Source organism: Pelophylax lessonae, assembly GCF_965119305.1.
Source record: "Pelophylax lessonae genome assembly, chromosome: 1".
Lineage (NCBI taxonomy): Eukaryota > Metazoa > Chordata > Amphibia > Anura > Ranidae > Pelophylax > Pelophylax lessonae.
This window is the reverse complement of record NC_138768.1, coordinates 252,175,770-252,193,387: the sequence shown is the minus strand read 5'-3', so window position 1 is coordinate 252,193,387 and position 17,618 is coordinate 252,175,770. Positions and strand designations below refer to the sequence as shown.

The window sequence follows — 17,618 nt, the reverse complement described above, 5'->3', positions numbered from 1 at the left end:
GTGTGTGTAAAAGGGAAAAAAAAATGAATTTTTGTAAAATCTTACCGTAAAATTCCTTTCTCTGAGTCCTCTGACAGTCGCCACCCACTCATACAGTCTTCACCAATGGGTATTGACCTCTTATCCATAGGAGCAAGCTAGGCATAAGACTTGTTAGAAACAAAGCAATTTACATAGACACACCTGTAGGGGGCTGTCCCACTGGTCCAATACCCCCCTGCTATCAGCATTCCCAACTCAGTTTGGTAGCAAGCAGTTAAAGTCCAAAAGAACTCCAAAAGAGGGGCGGGGGCGGCGACTGTCAGAGGACTCAGAGAAAGGAATTTTATTGTAGGATTTTACAAAAATTCAGTTTTCTCTTGCGTCCTCTGACAGTCGCCGCCCACTCATACAGTCTTCACCAATGGGATGTCCCAAAGCAGTGTAGACATGAGGGGTGGGAAGCACAACCGTCACAAAGGCAATGCAGCACCCAGGTCAGAGAAAGGAACCTTATCTGAGCAGAAAAGGTAGAAACTCTGGGTAACAGACAAGCTCAACTGGAGCAAACAACCCAGGAAGCAAATAACCAAAGGGGAAAACAACCCCAAACGACAGGGACAGGCAACGCCATGGCCCCCTCAAGGCACTGCCGCACACAGAACTTTGCGGCCAAAGAAGGCATCTACCGATGCCAAAACATCAAGTTTGTAAAATTTGGAAAAAGTGTGCACGGACGACCAAGTCGCTGCCTTGCACACCTGGGCCACCAAAGCCTGATGTTAAAAAGTCCAGGACAAACTCACCGATCTGGTAGAGTGTGCCTTGACAGGGAAAGGCGGAACTAATTGAATAGGCCTGTACAATCGTCTGTCTGATCCATTTTGAAATGGTTGCCGCAGACACAGCCATACCCTTCCAAGGGCCCTTGGGAAGGACGAATAGAGAATCCGACTTCCTGAAGGATTCAGTAGACGACAGGTACACCCTGATCGCCCAGACCCCATCCAAGGAATGCAAAGCAACCTCCTTAGGATGCTTAGGATTCGCACACAGGGAAGGCAAGACAATATCTTCATTCAGGTGAAAATCTGAAACCACCTTAGGAAGGAAAGATTGGTTAGGTCGCAAGACCACCTTATCCCTATGAACCACCAGGTAAGGGGAGCGGCAGGACAGAGCCGCCAACTCCGACACTCTGCGGGCAGATGTGATCGCCACCAGAAAGGCAACCTTTCGTGACAGCACAGGCAGAGGAATCTCCCTGATGTCCTCAAAGGGAGGACGTTGCAATAGGGACAGGACCAAATTCAGGTCCCAAGGAGGTAAAGGCGCTCTCCTAGGAGGAGCCAAATGACGCACCCGCTGAATAAAGGTGCGTATCAAAGAGTTTGACGCCAAGGGGCGCTGGAAAAGGATTGCCAGTGCCGACAACTGGCCCTTAATCATGGTCAGCGCAAGACGCTGGTCCACACCCGATTGCAGGAAGGCCAACACCCTCGCCACCGAGAAGGAATGAGGATGGATGCCCTTGGATTCACACCAGGCAAAATAAGCCTTCCAGGTACAGTAATAGATCTTACTGGACGAGGCCTTCCTAGCTTTGAGTAGGGTAGGAATGACCGCCGACGAGAGACCCCTGTCACTCAAGACCTGGCTCTCAACAGCCACGCCGTTAAAGCCAGCGACTGTAAAGCAGGATGGAAGATTGGCCCCTGAGACAGTAAATCTTCTCTCAACGGGAGCCGCCATGGAGGCTCGACGACCAGTTGAATGATGTCTGCGTACCAAGACGGGCGCGGCCAGTCTGAGGCCACCAGAATCACCAACTTTGGTTCCGAGACCAACCTGCGAAGGAACCTGGACAACTGAATCGGGGGGGGGGGGGGGGGGGAGGCATAAATCAGGCGATATTGATTCCAAGGCACAACTAGCGCATCCGAGGCGCCTGCCAGAGGATCGCGCGTTCTTGCCACTAACCTTCCCACCTTGTTGTTTAGCCGAGATGCGAACAGATCCACATCCGGGGATCCCCATCGCGCACACAGCATCTGAAACACCTCCGGGTGTAGGGACCATTCCCCCTGGTCCAGGGTCTGGCGACTCAGATAGTCGGCCTGCCAATTCTCCACACTTGGAATGTGAACTGCCGAAATCGCCTGGACGTGCGTCTCGGCCCAAGACAGAATTCTGTTCACTTCCAGGGCCGCCCGGGCACTCCTGGAGCCCCCTTGGTGATTGATGTAAGCCACCGCAGTGGTGTTGTCCGTCTGCACACGCACAGGGCGGCCCCGAAGCGGATCCGACCAACGGAGCAAGCACAGTCTGATCGCTTGCAGTTCCAAGATGTTTATCGGCAGGGAGGATTCCCCCTCCGACCAAGTGCCCTCGGCAGACAGAATGCCCAGAACACCACCCCAGCCCGACAGGCTGGCGTCCGTGGTGACCACCGTCCACAACAATGGGCGGAAGGATTTCCCCTCCGTCAGAGCCGGAGACTGGAGCCACCAGAGAAGATCCTCTCTGACTTGGTGGCTCAAAGATACCCTCCTTTCCAATGATTGAGGATGCCTGTCCCATCTGGGCAGGATCTCCGCTTGAAGAGATCGTGTGTGGAACTGTGCAAATGGTATTGCCTCGAAGGCCGATACCATCAACCCCAGAGACCTCATGCAGGTCCTGAGCGATGAGGATCCGTTGTCCCTGAGGGACCTGACCTCTAAAGTCCGGAGCTTGTCTTCCGGCAGAAAGACTTTTGCTCGAGCAGAGACCAGGACCATTCCCAGGTAAGGGCGGCGAACAGAAGGGGACAAGGTCGACTTCTGAACGTTGATGGTCCATCCGAACTCCTGGAGTGTCTGAACGGTAGTCGACAAATCGCGTAAGACTCAGGCTGGCACTCGATCTTAACAGGAGATCGTCCAGATATCCCAAGATCGCAATCCCCTGTGCCCGTAACAGGGCCAGAACAGGAGCCAGCACCTTGGTAAAAACCCTTGGAGCCGAAAGGAGACCGAAAGGTAACGCCACAAATTGGTAATGTTCCTCCGCTATTGGGATTCGGAGGTACCTCTGATGACCCACGAATATGGGGATGTGTAAATACGCATCCTTGAGGTCGATGGAACCCAGGAAATCTGCCGGGCTCAGGGAGGCTACTACCGAAAGGAGGGATTCCATGCGGAATTTTTGAACCCGCATGAAGCGGTTCAGAACCTTTAAGTCCAGAATCGGACGTACCTTGCCCTCCTTTCTGGGCACAGTGAACAGATTTGAGTAAAACCCCCGAAATCTGTCCCGATGTGGCAACGGGACAATTACCCCCTGGGCGAGGAGATCCTGAACCGCCCGTTGAAGATCTTGTAAACGATCTGGGGTCAAATGAAGATTTGAGGGAAAGAATCTGTCCGCTGGACGTGAAAGGAATTCGATCTTGTAACCTGATCGAATGATTTCCTGAACCCACCTGTCCGGAATCCGGAGCTCCCAAGGTTCGAGAAAACCGCGCAGACGTCCCCCCGCCCCTGGTACGGGTGAGGGCGTCCCTTCAGGTTGAGGTGGACGGGCCCGCCATGCCTGCATTGCCAGCTTTTGGCTTGCCCGCCCATGGCTTCCTGTTGCCACCCTGGCCTTTAAAGGATTTGTCCTTGTCCTGTGCCTTGAAGGCACGAAAGGACCCCTGATTTGGTTTAAAGGAAAGGCCCCGCTTACCGCGGAAAAGCTTACCCTTGGAATTCTGGGGCAGCAGAGTGCTTTTGCCCCAGTGACTCCTTTAACCAATTCGTCCAGGGAGTCCCCAAAAAGGCGAGTCCCCGCATAAGGGATGTCAGACACCGTCTTCCTGGAAGTCTGGTCAGCCGACCAGCTCTTCAGCCATACCAAACGACGGGTTATCACCGCGACAGCAGACAGTCGTGCGGCTAAAGGGGCCTCATCCAAGGCCGCGTCACACAGGTACAGAACAGCCTGAATAATCTGGTCCACCATCTCCAAAGTAGTAGGAGGGGCGGACTCAGCCACAAGGGTGCGTCTGAGCACACCTTGGCCCAATCTGCCACAGCCTGAGAGACCATCACTGAGGCGAAAATAGGTTTCATCATTGAACCCGCCACCATATAGGAGTGGCGAGCAAGAGATTCCATCCGCCTATCCGTAGCAGGGTCCCTGAACAACGGAGAATCCTCCGTGGGCATAAGAGTGGCCTTGTTCAATCTGGACAACGTGTGATCCACCTTAGGGGCCACGGACCAGCCCGAATCCGTAGGAGACGCAAAGGGATAACGGAGTTTAAACCGTTTTGGTACCACAAAAGGGCGCTTCAAATTGCGCCATTGTTCGTTCACCGTTTCGTGAAACTCAGCGGGACAGGGAAACACCTGTGCCGCCTTCTGGGTTCTACGGGTCCCAAAGGAAGACAGCTTACCCGCGCGTTCTCTGGCCATCCCAGGGGGGGAATCATCCCCCTCCTCATCCTCCGCCTCCCCCTCCGAGTGAGAGGACCGAGACCCTTCAGGGGGTACACTGTCTATGGCAACCATATCAGACTGAATCAGAGGAGAGAGAAAGCCTTTTTTTGGAATCCCGTTCAGACCTCAAAAGATCCACCTTGGACGCTAAAGTCGCAAGTGCAGCAGTAATCGCAGATGATTCAGATGAACCTGAATCATCCACCAAAGCTGGGGGGAATTTGCTGTCCTGAGACTCCATAAAAACTTTTATGGTGCTGGCCTTTTAAATCGCAAAAGCGGCGATCCCACCGCAATGTACCGCAATAGGGACTATACTGAGATACCCCACAGGTAGAAATAAAACTGATAGCCAAGAGATATTCCCCAAGAAACAGCAAAAAGGCCCCCCAGAAGTGTTACCACGCTTGCTGACGATCTCTCTGCATGTAGGAAAGGAAGTGATGTCACACCGCTAGAGGCTGAACAGGACTCAGGCTAAAGAAAAATGGCTGCTTATAGAAATCAATGGGAGGCTCTGGGAAAATGGCCGCCGAGCACATGTATAAATCAAACCGCCACACAAGATGGCGTTCAAAGGGCGCAATACACTACAATAGAAAATGGCTGCTGAAGTGCCCATAGTGAAGCCAGAGCAGCCGCCCATATCCAAAATGGCGGCCCCGCGGTGGGCCACCCACACATGCCTGTACCCCATTAAACAAACACAGCAATAGTGCCAAAGGGTTAGGGACCCCCACAACCCCCCACAGAGCATCCTGGACGCGGTAGTGCCCCCGCAGGGACCAGGAGGAATGCGAGCCCCAGACACACAGACATGAGGGGAAAGCATAGACACAGCAGACTATCATCCCCAGACAGAGGCCCCACATAGAATGTACTTACCGTTCCATGATGGCGTGGGTACCTCTCTGCGACGGGAAGCCTCCCACACCAGGTGGCGGGGGTGCCGTCAGCCAAACAGGACTCTAGCAACGCACGGAACCGCGGTTGAGGCGTCCTAGCGAGGTGGCCACCTCGCAGGCTTTCGTCCCCAAGGACAGGGACCGGTCGTTTGCAAGGCCAGGGCGTACGTATAGCCTGCTAAACGTTCGATGGCGGGCTGGGATTCCACAAGGTTCTCTGTCCTGGGACACCAGGACAACCAGTCCGAATCCCAGCTCCGCAAACGCTGTAGTCTTCCGAAGATCCGACTAACTAAGCGCAGGAACAAATAAAAAGCTAGTAGTGCAAGAAAACACTTTTGCATAAAATAAAAGTAATAAAACAGAAGAAAAGGCTGAGACCGTAGCCCCAGCACAGGGATAGCCTATCTTACTCCTAACTAGGCAGAAGACAAACCGAGTTGGGAATGCTGATAGCAGGGGGGTATTGGACCAGTGGGACAGCCCCCTACAGGTGTGTCTATGTAAATTGCTTTGTTTCTTTCTAACAAGTCTTATGCCTAGCTTGCTCCTATTGATAAGAGGTCAATACCCATTGGTGAAGACTGTATGAGTGGGCGGCGACTGTCAAAGGACGTAAGAGAAAATGCCCCGGTAGACAAATTAAACAAGTGCAATTTCAGACAAAGTGCACTTTTTTTGGTTTCTTTGCCCTGACCTAAACCATAACACTTTCCCCTGCCACAAATCCCTACTTATCAAGATCCATCGCCTGCGGCCTCCGAGGATTGTTTATATCTTACGCAACAAGACTCTGCTGGCCATACCGGTGTACTGCTCTCCCATAGACTTCTATTGGGCAGCCAACCTGGCCAGCAGATGGACTTGGACAATAGGGAGACTTGAAATGCAAGAAATAAATCTCCAAAGGCCACAGATACTTCCTGAGTTGGAGGATAAGGTACCTTCTCAGTAAGGAGTCATTAGTGAAACCTACGAGATCAGAAACAGCCCCTGACCGAATTATTTACATTTCAACACTCAAACATTCCCTGGACCAGGTGCAGATAGTGAAAATGGACCCGACAAGTATGCAACTGTCAATGCTGGCTATGTGTGATTCCTAAGTATTTTGAACTCAAAATTTACTTTAATGAACTGCACATAATTTCTTGTTCATGTTTAATGCGCTGTAAAAAATATCCTAAGAGCTTGTTCATACGTGAGTCACTACCATGTGTTTAAGATGCATTTATTCAGCTACATAATGGCCCTTCAATGCCTACCATCAATATTACAATGGGCCTCACAGTGCTGTACATGCAGGAGTGGTAGCAATGTGTTGTGTTAAAAATTAGGCACCATTTCGCTTTCATGAGGCATCCGTGCTTGTCAGCCGCTTCCGCTGATTTCAGTACTAATGCTCTGAAACTGCACCTTAACAGCACATATAGCATTTATGGCGTGGTAGTGGAGGTTCATATATCCCCGAATGCACTGGGAAATAAAAAAAGAACTAGAACAGAGCAGCTCTAGCCACTTCCTGTTTGTGCAGAGCACCTGTTCAGTAACACTATTTACATGTGCAAGCAAAAGTATCAATCCAGCCAGTCATACTGACACTATGCCAGGTAGGAGCAGAGGCACTGAGTGGTATTGTCAGTGGCAAAGCTTTTGTTTCAGCAAAGCTGAGCTGGAGCAAGCTGTCAACGTATACAACCATACATACATCTTGCAGAGAATTCACAAAAATGTCTGCTGTCACACTACAACCTAATCACGCCTCAAAAGTAGATATTTCCTCTACATCACTGTCCCCTTTAAGGCACTTCCCACTAGAAAAGCAACACTTTCATAAAGAATTTATCAAGCATTCTTGAAGCTTTTTCAAAGCAACAAAAACACGTCAAAAGCTATAGGAGTAAAGTCAAAAGCTTAAGGAGCAGTGCGTTTTTTTTTTTTTTTTAATAATCGACACGTGTGAACAAGCCCTAACTTTCACTTAATTCAAAGTAACCAAAACTGGTTTCACGTGTTTAGATAACATTGCTTCTACTATCAAAGCACAAAATTATATTTTGAGCAAATGAAAATGCCTCCCTGAATTTACCAGGAGAAAGCAAAGCAGGGGATAACAGGAGACATTGAACCACTAAAACTCCACTAACAACCTTATAAAATGAATCATATTCTGGCCTCCCAAGACCTCCTGTTCTCCAGGCTCCCTTGTCATCTCCACTCATGCTCGGCTCCAAGATTTCTCTAGAGCTTCTCCCATCCTTTCAAACCCTCTACCCCAATCTGTCCAATTGTCTCCTAATCTATCCATCTTTAGACGATCCCTGAAAACCCTTCTCTTTAAAGAAGCCTATCCTGCTTCTAACTAATACACTGTGTTTTACTTTCTCCATCAGTTCATCCCCCACAGCTATTACCTTTTGAATCGATTGACCCTCCCCCTTTTAAATTGTAAGCTCTAACGAGCAGGACCCTTGGATTCCTCTTGTACCAAAATTGTTTAGTAACTAACATCTGCCTGCATTTTGTAAAGCGCTGGGCAAACTGTTGCAGCTATATAAATCTTGTATAATAATAATAATATTTTAAACTTACCAGTTCTACATCTGATGGCACATTCATCCCGTCAGGTGCAATAAAAGGTTCTTCATTATCTTCAAGATCGCTTGAATCTAAAAATATGTAGTAATTAGCATTAAAATAATACTGGAATTTATTATTTTAAGGAATCTAAAAAACTACTAATAATCAATGCTCTTGGAAAAACATTAACATTAAATATTTTTTAGGTGAAAAAAATCCAAGTTAGACTTACCGGTAACTTGTTTTCCAGGAGTCTTTCAGGACAGCACCTGAGAGATGGCTCCTCGCACCCGAGATGGCTCCTCCCATTTGCCAACAAGACAGGAACAAAAATCCTGGATGCCCCAATGGCCAAACGTAGCCAACCAGGTAAAACAGAGCTCAACCAGAAACAGATGCTCCCCCGAAACAACAAACTCTCCAAGAGAAACCAAAAAAGGGGGTTCTCTTGTAGTTCCTCTGGATCTTGGTCCTCAGGAACTAACTAGAAAAATTAAAAAAATCACAAGCTAATTATAGACTCATGCATAGATTAATTCTTTTTTCTCTTTTCCTAAGCCCAAAGTAACAAACTGCCTTTAACAAACCATTAACTTGATCTAAAGACAACTTGTATTTTGAGGGTACATCTTCTACCCCTTCCTCCTCTGATATGGGGGAAAGTCCCTATTGGGTAGGAGGCCCTACTTCGACCTCCACCGCAGGGATTAACTGTGAGCCCTGAGAGGATTGTGAGGTAGATGGCTGACTTAAGGATGGGTTTGTTAGCGAAGAGCGAAAGGATTGAAAAGTAGCATCCAGCTCTTTAACAGGTCCTATTAAGTCGATGCATGCAGTAGAAGCTTCCTCTTTAACCAGGAGTCAATGCATGTCTGACAGTGTTTTCTTCCAGCCTTCAGGTAACTTTGCTTTGCATGAAGGGCATTTCTTTTTAACCGCCAGGTCAGAGTTCTTAGTCTGCCATAATGAGAAAAAAAAACACAAGACAAACCATCAGGGTCACCCCAGGTGCACAGGAAGAATAAACAAAACTTCATGTGCCCAGGCAGGCCCCAGCCACCAGGGGGGAAAGAAAGGAGAGAGACCCCACAGTAATCAGGGCAAGGTGACCAATCCACCCCTTACTTGGGCCTTGGTGGTGCCTGTGCCTGTCCCACTTGCTGTCGCGACCCTGTCCATAGCGGTGCAGTGTCCACATGTGGCTATGAATGCCGGTTCCTGACTCCTATAGCGCCACTGCACCAGACCGGAAATAGACACCAGATCAGCTCCTCCTCTCTCCTCCCGCACTTTTCCCGGCGGGACGTCATGTGCCTGCTCCACGAGCACCGGCCTTGGCTGGATACCTCACTTCTGGCCAGGCAAGTCTCCGCTCAGAAACCGAAAAACTGGAGGCGGCACCTGCGCAACTAGACCGGCAGGTGGGACCAGTAAAAAAAGAAATGTCCACCGCCGGTCTCTGACCAGAAAAAAAAGAAATGTCCACCGCCGGCCTCTCCCGCCATCTAGGAGCGGCATTTATGAGCAGTACAGGTTCTCCCCGAGCACCGAAAAGGAAGAGGGAGCCCATGCAAACAGTTAGTGCTGTATGGGAGGAACGAACAAAAGAAAAAAACAGGTATGGTGGAGCAGGAAGCCTGGTCTCTCAGGATAGCACCTAAGAGCTCTTAACTCCCCACTAGGTGTTCTTCGCCTGGACGGGAAACAGAACTATGAACTGTGGGGAGAACCCTTCTTTTAAAGTTTGGTGGAAGTGGTGTTTCCTGTTGGCATGTGGGAGGAGCCATCTCTCAGGTTCTGTCTTGAAAGACGTTAAGGGAAAGCTAAATTTGAATGTAAAAGGTATGCATTACAAAAATATAATGAAATACTGTATTAAAAAAGGAAAAGCAGAAAACTATGAAAACACTGTCAATGGGTAATTTTTTTCCTTGTAGGTAATTTAGGTAATGTAGATTTCCATGAAAAATGAAATGATCTACTTTACTGCCAGTGCACCATTCCACCACACCCTCTCAAACAAACAAAATTAGATGTTAAAAATGTCCCCAAAATCAAGTTGTGAGGAAGAAAAAAAAGAAAAAGAAACCTTACTTTAGACCCGGCTCCCAAGGCTTCCAGTAGGCATTGTGTTATTGTACCTCACCCTTGCCTCCTGGGAAAGCTCTGGGTGCACAAATTCCCAGAAAAATTAACTTGAAATCCAATACCGCAGGATTTTGAGCACTCTGTTTTTCTAGGGAGAATTTCTCCATGCCTCCCAGAAACGGTGGAGCCAAAGTATTTTTAAAAATGTGCTTTTTCTCACAGCTTTATTTTTAAGGGTTTTTAAGCTTTCTTTGGGGGTGGGTGCTGCATTGAACTATGGGTGTGGTCTAATTGCAATACACAGGAGGGGCTTAAAGAGGCATGGTTTAATAAAACTCAAACCTACTGACTGTTTACAATGCACATGTCAACTTCATTGTACACACACAAAAAAAAAAAAAATTGTACTGTGAATTTTTTTTTGAGTTTATTGAAGGACACATGAATATTACACACAGTCAGCTTAGATTGCTGACTACAGGTTTAGACACTGCCAAAAAAAAGAAAAAATGTCTGCCAGCCCCCAGCATGCCTCACTTTTTTTTTTTTGGAACTGCAGCATGAAGGGTGAGAGAAAGAAGGACAGAGGGATGTGACCGGTGCCCCTCAATGGACTGCAAGAAACCAATTTTATGGTAAGTACAAAAAAAAAAAAAACGTATTTTCGATTTTGTCAGGAATTCAGATATAGTTAGGAGGTCAAAAAGCAATCCAACTGAGGAGTGAGCAAAAGCTACTGACAGCCCTGTAACAAGGGACTGGGAACTGCCTGCAACTCAGAACTACACCAAGGACCAATACCCAGATCTAAACTGGAAGAGGAGATGCCCCCAGCAAGCATGACTCAACCCCAAGGAACATTAAGCCAGAACAAGCAAGAGGCTGTGAAACCAAAAACCCACCAAAACAGGTGGAGCAAACTACCCGATAAGGAAGAAATTGACCTAACAAACATGAGGTGGTCAACAGAAAAAAAAAAAAAACAGGGACAAATTTTAAGAACAAACCTCAGATGGAATCTTGGGCAAAAAAAAAAAAGAAAAAAAAAGGTTCATAGGAAAAGAGCCAAGCCTTATGTTACAACACTTAGCAATCAGGGAAGAAAGTTTCCATATTAAAAATTAGGTTTTCCAGCTAGGAAACAAATCTCACTAACAAACGAAACAAACATATAACATATAATCAAAAGTGTTATTTCCTATAAGGATTGTCAAGTAACTCAAACTGTCAGAGAACTCAAGAGTGCCACCATAAAGTCAATCCGACTGAAAAAGGGGGTAGGGTGCATTAGATGTAGCCATGCAGCCGGAGGGGGGTAGGAATAAAGGGTATACCACAACTCTGAGGTGTCCGATGCCTGACAAGAGGATTCTGCAGGACCTGCCTAACCCCAGACACAAACATGGTTGTAAGAATCTCCAGACCAACTCCCAATTCTGTAAAGCATCCACAGTTATGGAGTGAAGGACGGAACTTTAGCCACATTAATAACATTCTCCTGATTAAGGGAAGGAAAGGGAAATACTAAACAAACTTCCTCAAGAGGCTGCAGATCAGCCACAGATGGAAGACCCATTTCTAGGTGATCAGGTCCCACAAAGACCTCAAGACATACTCTATCCCCTAACAGGGGTAGCTTCAGCTTGCTTGTAAAGTAGCCAAAGAAAGATTGTAAGAAAAAAATGAAGGTGTGTCAGAAACAGGGAGCTAGCCTGTGGGCTGAAAGGGGTTTCCTGACCACCCAAATTCCAGGGACGCAAACTATCCAAGGACCCATCCAAAAGTACCGAAAGCCCCTTTTCTTGTACAACTAGGGGCACCTCTATGAAGAAGGCTTTTCATAGGCGTTAGCTGACCTCTATCTTTAAACCCTACAGGTTGAGAGGATCTAGGAATACCAACAGACAAATGTAGCAAAAAAAGAAAGATGGAATTCCTCATGTGAAGAGACTATGTCCCTCGAAGGGTAATTAGTGCAAATACTCCTTGGATGCAACATCAGCATCCCAACCACATAGCCAGCGTGTTCTGCACATCTGTACAGACATGAGCGAGACACACATTTAGATGCTTATAACGAGGAATCAACTAAAAGCACAAGGCTCCAGACACTTGCTCTGCCACTCAATGTAAGGAAAAGGGGGGGGGGGGGGAGTATACCCCAGCAAGAGAGGGGGTCTCCAATAGAATATACAACCCCAATTGCAAAAATAGTTGCCACAATGTGTAAAATCTACATCATAAAAGTGTATACAATGATTTGTAAACCCATATATTGGATGCCTGTGATATTTGGGCCCTCAGATGGTACTGCATTAAAAACAGGCATTGTTCTGTGATGGAAATCGCTGCATGGGCTCAAGAATACTTCCACATATCACTGTCTTCGAACACAGTTCACAGTGCCATCCAAGAATACAAGATAAAGTTATATCATGCAAAGAAGAAGCCATATCTAAACAGGATCTAGAAACACAACTATGGGCTCTTCATCCTCTGGACTAGAGGAGAGGGACCTTCTGGCTTGTTATCAGCGCTCAGGTCAAAAGCCTGCGTCTCTGATGGTATGGGGGTCATTAATGCCTATGTAATGGGCAATAAAAATCTATGTAATATTCCCATGCTGCCTTTAAAGCCCACACTGTTAAAACTCAAAATGTACAAAGCTGCTAAATACAAATTGTGTATCACTTTTCACCACAATTAACAATATACCAAAAATGTGCAGCGCTTGGTCATAAAACTCACAATATACAAAATAAATCACCTAAAAGAGAAAAAGCAAACAGGAAGTTTGCTAGTGCCTCACACCCTCCTAAACTTTGTGCACATAATTCTACAATAGTAGCATGCACAAACCAAAAAACAATGAAGTGCACCACCTTTCTTCAAGTGAAGTGACCGAGCCATTGTCCATCACAGTTTTGTTTTGTTTTTTAGTAAAACAAAGAGATGCACACACAGTTTGTAACAGTGCAAGCAAACTCATAAGAGTAGGTTCACACTGGGGCGACACGACTCTGTACTACTTCGGGGGCGACTTGTGCATTACATTGCACCACGACTTCGGAGCGACTTGCAGGGACTTCACATAATGGAAGTCTATGCAAGTCGCTCTGAGGTCGCCCCGAAGTGTACAGGACCCTTTTTCTAAGTCGGAGCAACTTGTGTCGCTCCTATTAGAACGGGTCCTGTAGCGTCAATGGACCGCGAGGGAGCACGACTTGTCAGGCTGACATGTCGCGCTCGTGTGAACCGACTCTAAGGCTCACAATAGCACATAGTCTGTCACTTCTCCTGGGTTAACCTTGCCTAGCATGATGACTTTACAGCCATGCCCACTAACGGGTATCATAAACAGGACTTTCTCAGAGGTGGAGGCACAGTAGCTACATCGTGCTATACAATGCTGCAGTTGCAATAGCAGCACATACACAAACACAACCCTGCTACTAATCAAGCTGACAGACTGACTTCTCATAGCCTGCAGCCTACTGGCTAGGATAATGCTAAACCACATACTGCATCTCTGATAACAGCAGGTCTTCGTAGCAGAAGAGTCCAGGTGCTTAACTGGCCTGTCTGCAATCCAGACCTTACATTGAAAATAATTAGTGCATCTTAAAACAACAGACGACCCAGGACTGTTGAGCAGTTAGGATCTAAGATCAGGCAAATATTGGACAACATTCCTCTCCCAGAACTCCAGCAACTGGTCTCCTCTTCCCAGATGTTACAGAGGGCTGCTAACCACTTAACCCCCGGAAGATTTTACCCCCTTCCTGACCAGGGCCTATTTTGTGATTCGGCACTGCGTGACTTTAACGAACAATTGCGCAGTCGTGCGACGCTGTACCCAAATGAAATTGACGTATTTTTTTCCCCACAAACAGAGCTTTCTTTTGGTAGTATTTGATCACCTGTGCGATTTTTTGATCATGCACTATAAACAAAAAAAGAGCGACAATTTTGCAAAAATAACAATATTTTTCACATTTTTTTTTTTAAATTCCCCCCCAAAAAAATGTAAAAATCAAAATTTAACATTTTAGGCCAATTTTTTTTTTTTTTTACCATATGATTGGTGAAAAAAAATTGCAAAAAGCGTATTTTGATTGGCTCGCGCAAAAGTTATTGCGTTTACTAAAGGGAAAGATTTTTGTCATTTTTATTGTGTGTTTTTTTTTTAACGAGCAATGGCGGCGATCTGCGATTTTTTTTGCAGGACTGCGACATTGCGGCGGACAGATCGGACCCTTGACTGACATTTTTGACACTTTTGGGGGTACCAGTAACATTACTACAGTAATCAGTGCTATACATATGCACTGTAAAAATGACACTGGCAGTGAAGGGGTTAACTTGTGTTTCTAACTGTGATTGGATGTGGCTGTGTGTGTAACAGCAGAGATCAACGGTCCTACATAGCAGGACCCTATGATCTGTGCTGTTACACAGGGGAGAATCACAGGCGGCTTTGTTTACACTAGCCGCCGGCCTTTCTCCCGCTGTACCATAGGATTGCTCACTCGCAGGGGGGGGGGGGGGGGCTGGTCAGTGAGCGGTGGGGTTCAGGGGATCACAGGCCCAGCTTGATTTAAGAGCCCAAGAGGAACAGAGAAAGACACTGCAGGGCATGGCATCAAACAACTAAAGACCTGAGTGGACATGGAGGTCCTTTTGGGCATAGAGAGCCTAGCCTCATCCATTTGAGCCAAGGGAGACTGAGGTGAAGAAAACTCGACAATAGCAGTGTCAGAAAACAAGGTGCAAGTTACCTGTGTGGATACCAAGTAAATGCCCCTAGAAGTACTAGGGTAGTATGGGCTGAGGTCGGCCGTGACAGTGGGATTGTCTTCAGGTTCTCAGCCAAGACATGTTAAATCCAAAACGGTGACAAAGCAACTAAGCCCAATGTGGGGCAGTACCTCAGCCACTCACAAACCTGGGCAGCTGGTACAGATGAAGGTTTCAGGAGGATGGAGGCGATTAGGTCACTGTAGGCCTGTATTGGAAACAGACCAGACACCCATTTGGTGCTTCAAAAGCAGAACAGAGGCAGGGTGGTGCTTCTTCCAGGCTGAATGACAGGAAAGACTGAAAAGCATTGCACGCCACCCAGCAGATGATATCAGCACTCTGTACCTAAGACTCAGTTCAAACTAATGCAACTTGAGTTGTACAAATTAGCATGACAATGGAAATCAGATTGTTTTTAATAGTGCCCCTTCACATCAATGCAACTCAGCACGGTGCTATTTTGGAAAAGATTCTTGTACTAATTTGGTACTATTCCAGCAATTATATCCTCAAAGTATAAATACTTTAAAAGTAGCATCAAAGTATCATCCAAGTTGTACTACCTGAGTGCACTGATCACAGAAGCGTGAGCCTCAGCCTTATCTCTTTCAACAGTAAAATCAGTCATAATGGGAAATTTCAAAACATGCCCAATGGTTCAACAGCAAGGTAGTTCTTGATGATTCAACCAAACCGGACTTAATTACTAGGCAAGTCTTCAGAGCCAGTGTCGAACTGGAAACTACACCATGGCTTTGGAACTGAAAAGCACTTCAGTCATATATGCTTAGTTACCCAGCAACTGAAACAGATTGGTCAGCTGCAAATGTATTCTAATGCAGCTGCTAATGACCATGGCACACCTCGATTACAAGCATTGTTGTTCAATTATGCAGAGTAATATGGAGTGCAGCATTGCACAAACGCTATTAGTTTCTGATTAAAAAAAAAAAAGAAAATCTAACCTTATTCATGAAGTGGTTAAATGTAAATGTGTTTCAGGTGATTTGCCAGGCTAAGAATGATAAGACTGGACATAAAGATAATCTTAAGATTGTGATTACCATTATTCGCTGAAGCCCTCACCCAAGCTGTAAGGAAAAAACATTTCTAGAAGAACTGGCTGTACACCAGCCCATTTTTTTTCTATATATAGGAGGTATAAATTATGTATATGTAGCAAGAGGAGTTGTTCTTTTCTTTAAAAAGGGAACAAATGTCATTAATGCAGTTTTGAAAAAAATAGGTAATAAGAAAAACACCACACAAGTGCCAAAAGGCTTAATCAGAAAACCGACAACTCTGAAAAGTCACCACATTACTGCCTTTGCCAACCCACTCACCCAGTTGAACTACAGAATGCTGTAGAGCCTCATTACCAGAGAACAATTTAGACAACTGTGTGTGTCATTTAAAAAGAACATTTATATTGTTCTAAACAACTAATTGGACAAAAAGTGAGTGCAGTGTGAAAACATGGCATTTACAATTAGCTCATAAAAAAGTCAGCATCTCCCATTATGAGACTTTACAGGTTAAGAACAGCATTGGGAACTGCTGCTCTAGCAGTAAGGGGGAAACAGAGGAGTGGTAGTGTTTATACTTCTGCTTAAATGTCAAAATCAAATTGGAAAGCTATTTATTGACATTAAGAAAAGGCTCAGACCAGCAAAGACCAATTCAACAAAAAAACTGGAACACACTTCAGTTATTCCCTCTCTTTTTCATTACTTACAGTCAGTTTATAAAACATACTTACATCAGTCCAACTTGCAAAATCAAATATGTGCAAAAAATATTATTACAAAAGGGAAATGTGTATTTACTCAGAACTACTTGTTCTCAATGAATACTAATAAGCCAAAATGAAAACAATCGCTCGGGCTATTTGTAGTATTACACAGCCAACAGACTGCCATTATAATCGATGGCAAAAGGAGAGAGATTAGCTCAGATTGTACAGCCTAACGTTCCTTTTAATTGAAAATCTTTTTTCTCCCGATAGAGTAGGAAAGGTTGGAACTTCTGTGAGGTTTTTTTGTTGACAAAACCGGAAGTGAGTAGAAATCTCAACAGTTTGGCTGACCATACACGGTGCAACCCATGGTTGCAGAAAAGAAATTCACATGATTCCCCCCGATCATCAACACAGACAGTGCTGACAGGGGAATCACCAATGGTCGTCTTCTCCTGGCGGGGGAAGCCATTCCCTGCTGGGAGAATCCCGTGATTATCGCTTGTGGTTTTAGCAGCAGCAACCAATAATCGCAAGAGAAACAGGCAGGCTGGTTGTACCCAAGTTGATCGCTCAGCTTGGTACATTCAGCGTGCCCATTAGGCCCCTCTCGCACTTGTGCGACTTGTTCTGCGATTTGGGACTGCAAAGTCACAAGACAAGTCATACTCCATGATTTCCAATGAGTACTGTTCATATCTGTGCGACTTCAAAGTAGCGCTAGCACTACTTTGGTCAGACTTTGATGCATTTTGAAGTCCATAGACATAGGCATTGCTTCAAGTCCACTCAAAATCGCAGCAAAACTCTGGCCAAACAAATTGCGTCAAAATCACGTGACTTTTTAGGTCACAAGTGTGAAAGGGGCCTTAACAGTTTGAATCTCGGTGGGTTCCTGCTGAACCAGCCTAAGATTCGAACCGTGTATGGCCAGCCTTAGTGTAAATTTCTTCTTAAGCGGACCATACAATTTGATTTTACAGTCTTCTCTATATCTACCATTACATTTGAAAAGCATGAACCTGTCTGATTTGATACAAATTGAATGGATTGTTTAGGACTGTC

The 17,618-nt window shown here is 46.0% G+C and overlaps 1 protein-coding gene across 1 annotated transcript in view; it reads right to left on the bottom strand.

Annotated features, from left to right (window-relative positions):
• SFSWAP (splicing factor SWAP) overlaps window positions 1-17,618 on the bottom strand; it is a 255,941-nt gene that overhangs the window by 211,932 nt on the left and 26,391 nt on the right. Inside the window, exon 4 of the mRNA XM_082267458.1 lies at window positions 7,943-8,019. Coding sequence (XP_082123584.1) covers window positions 7,943-8,019 — 77 coding nt within the window. The remainder of the gene's footprint in view (window positions 1-7,942; window positions 8,020-17,618) is intronic.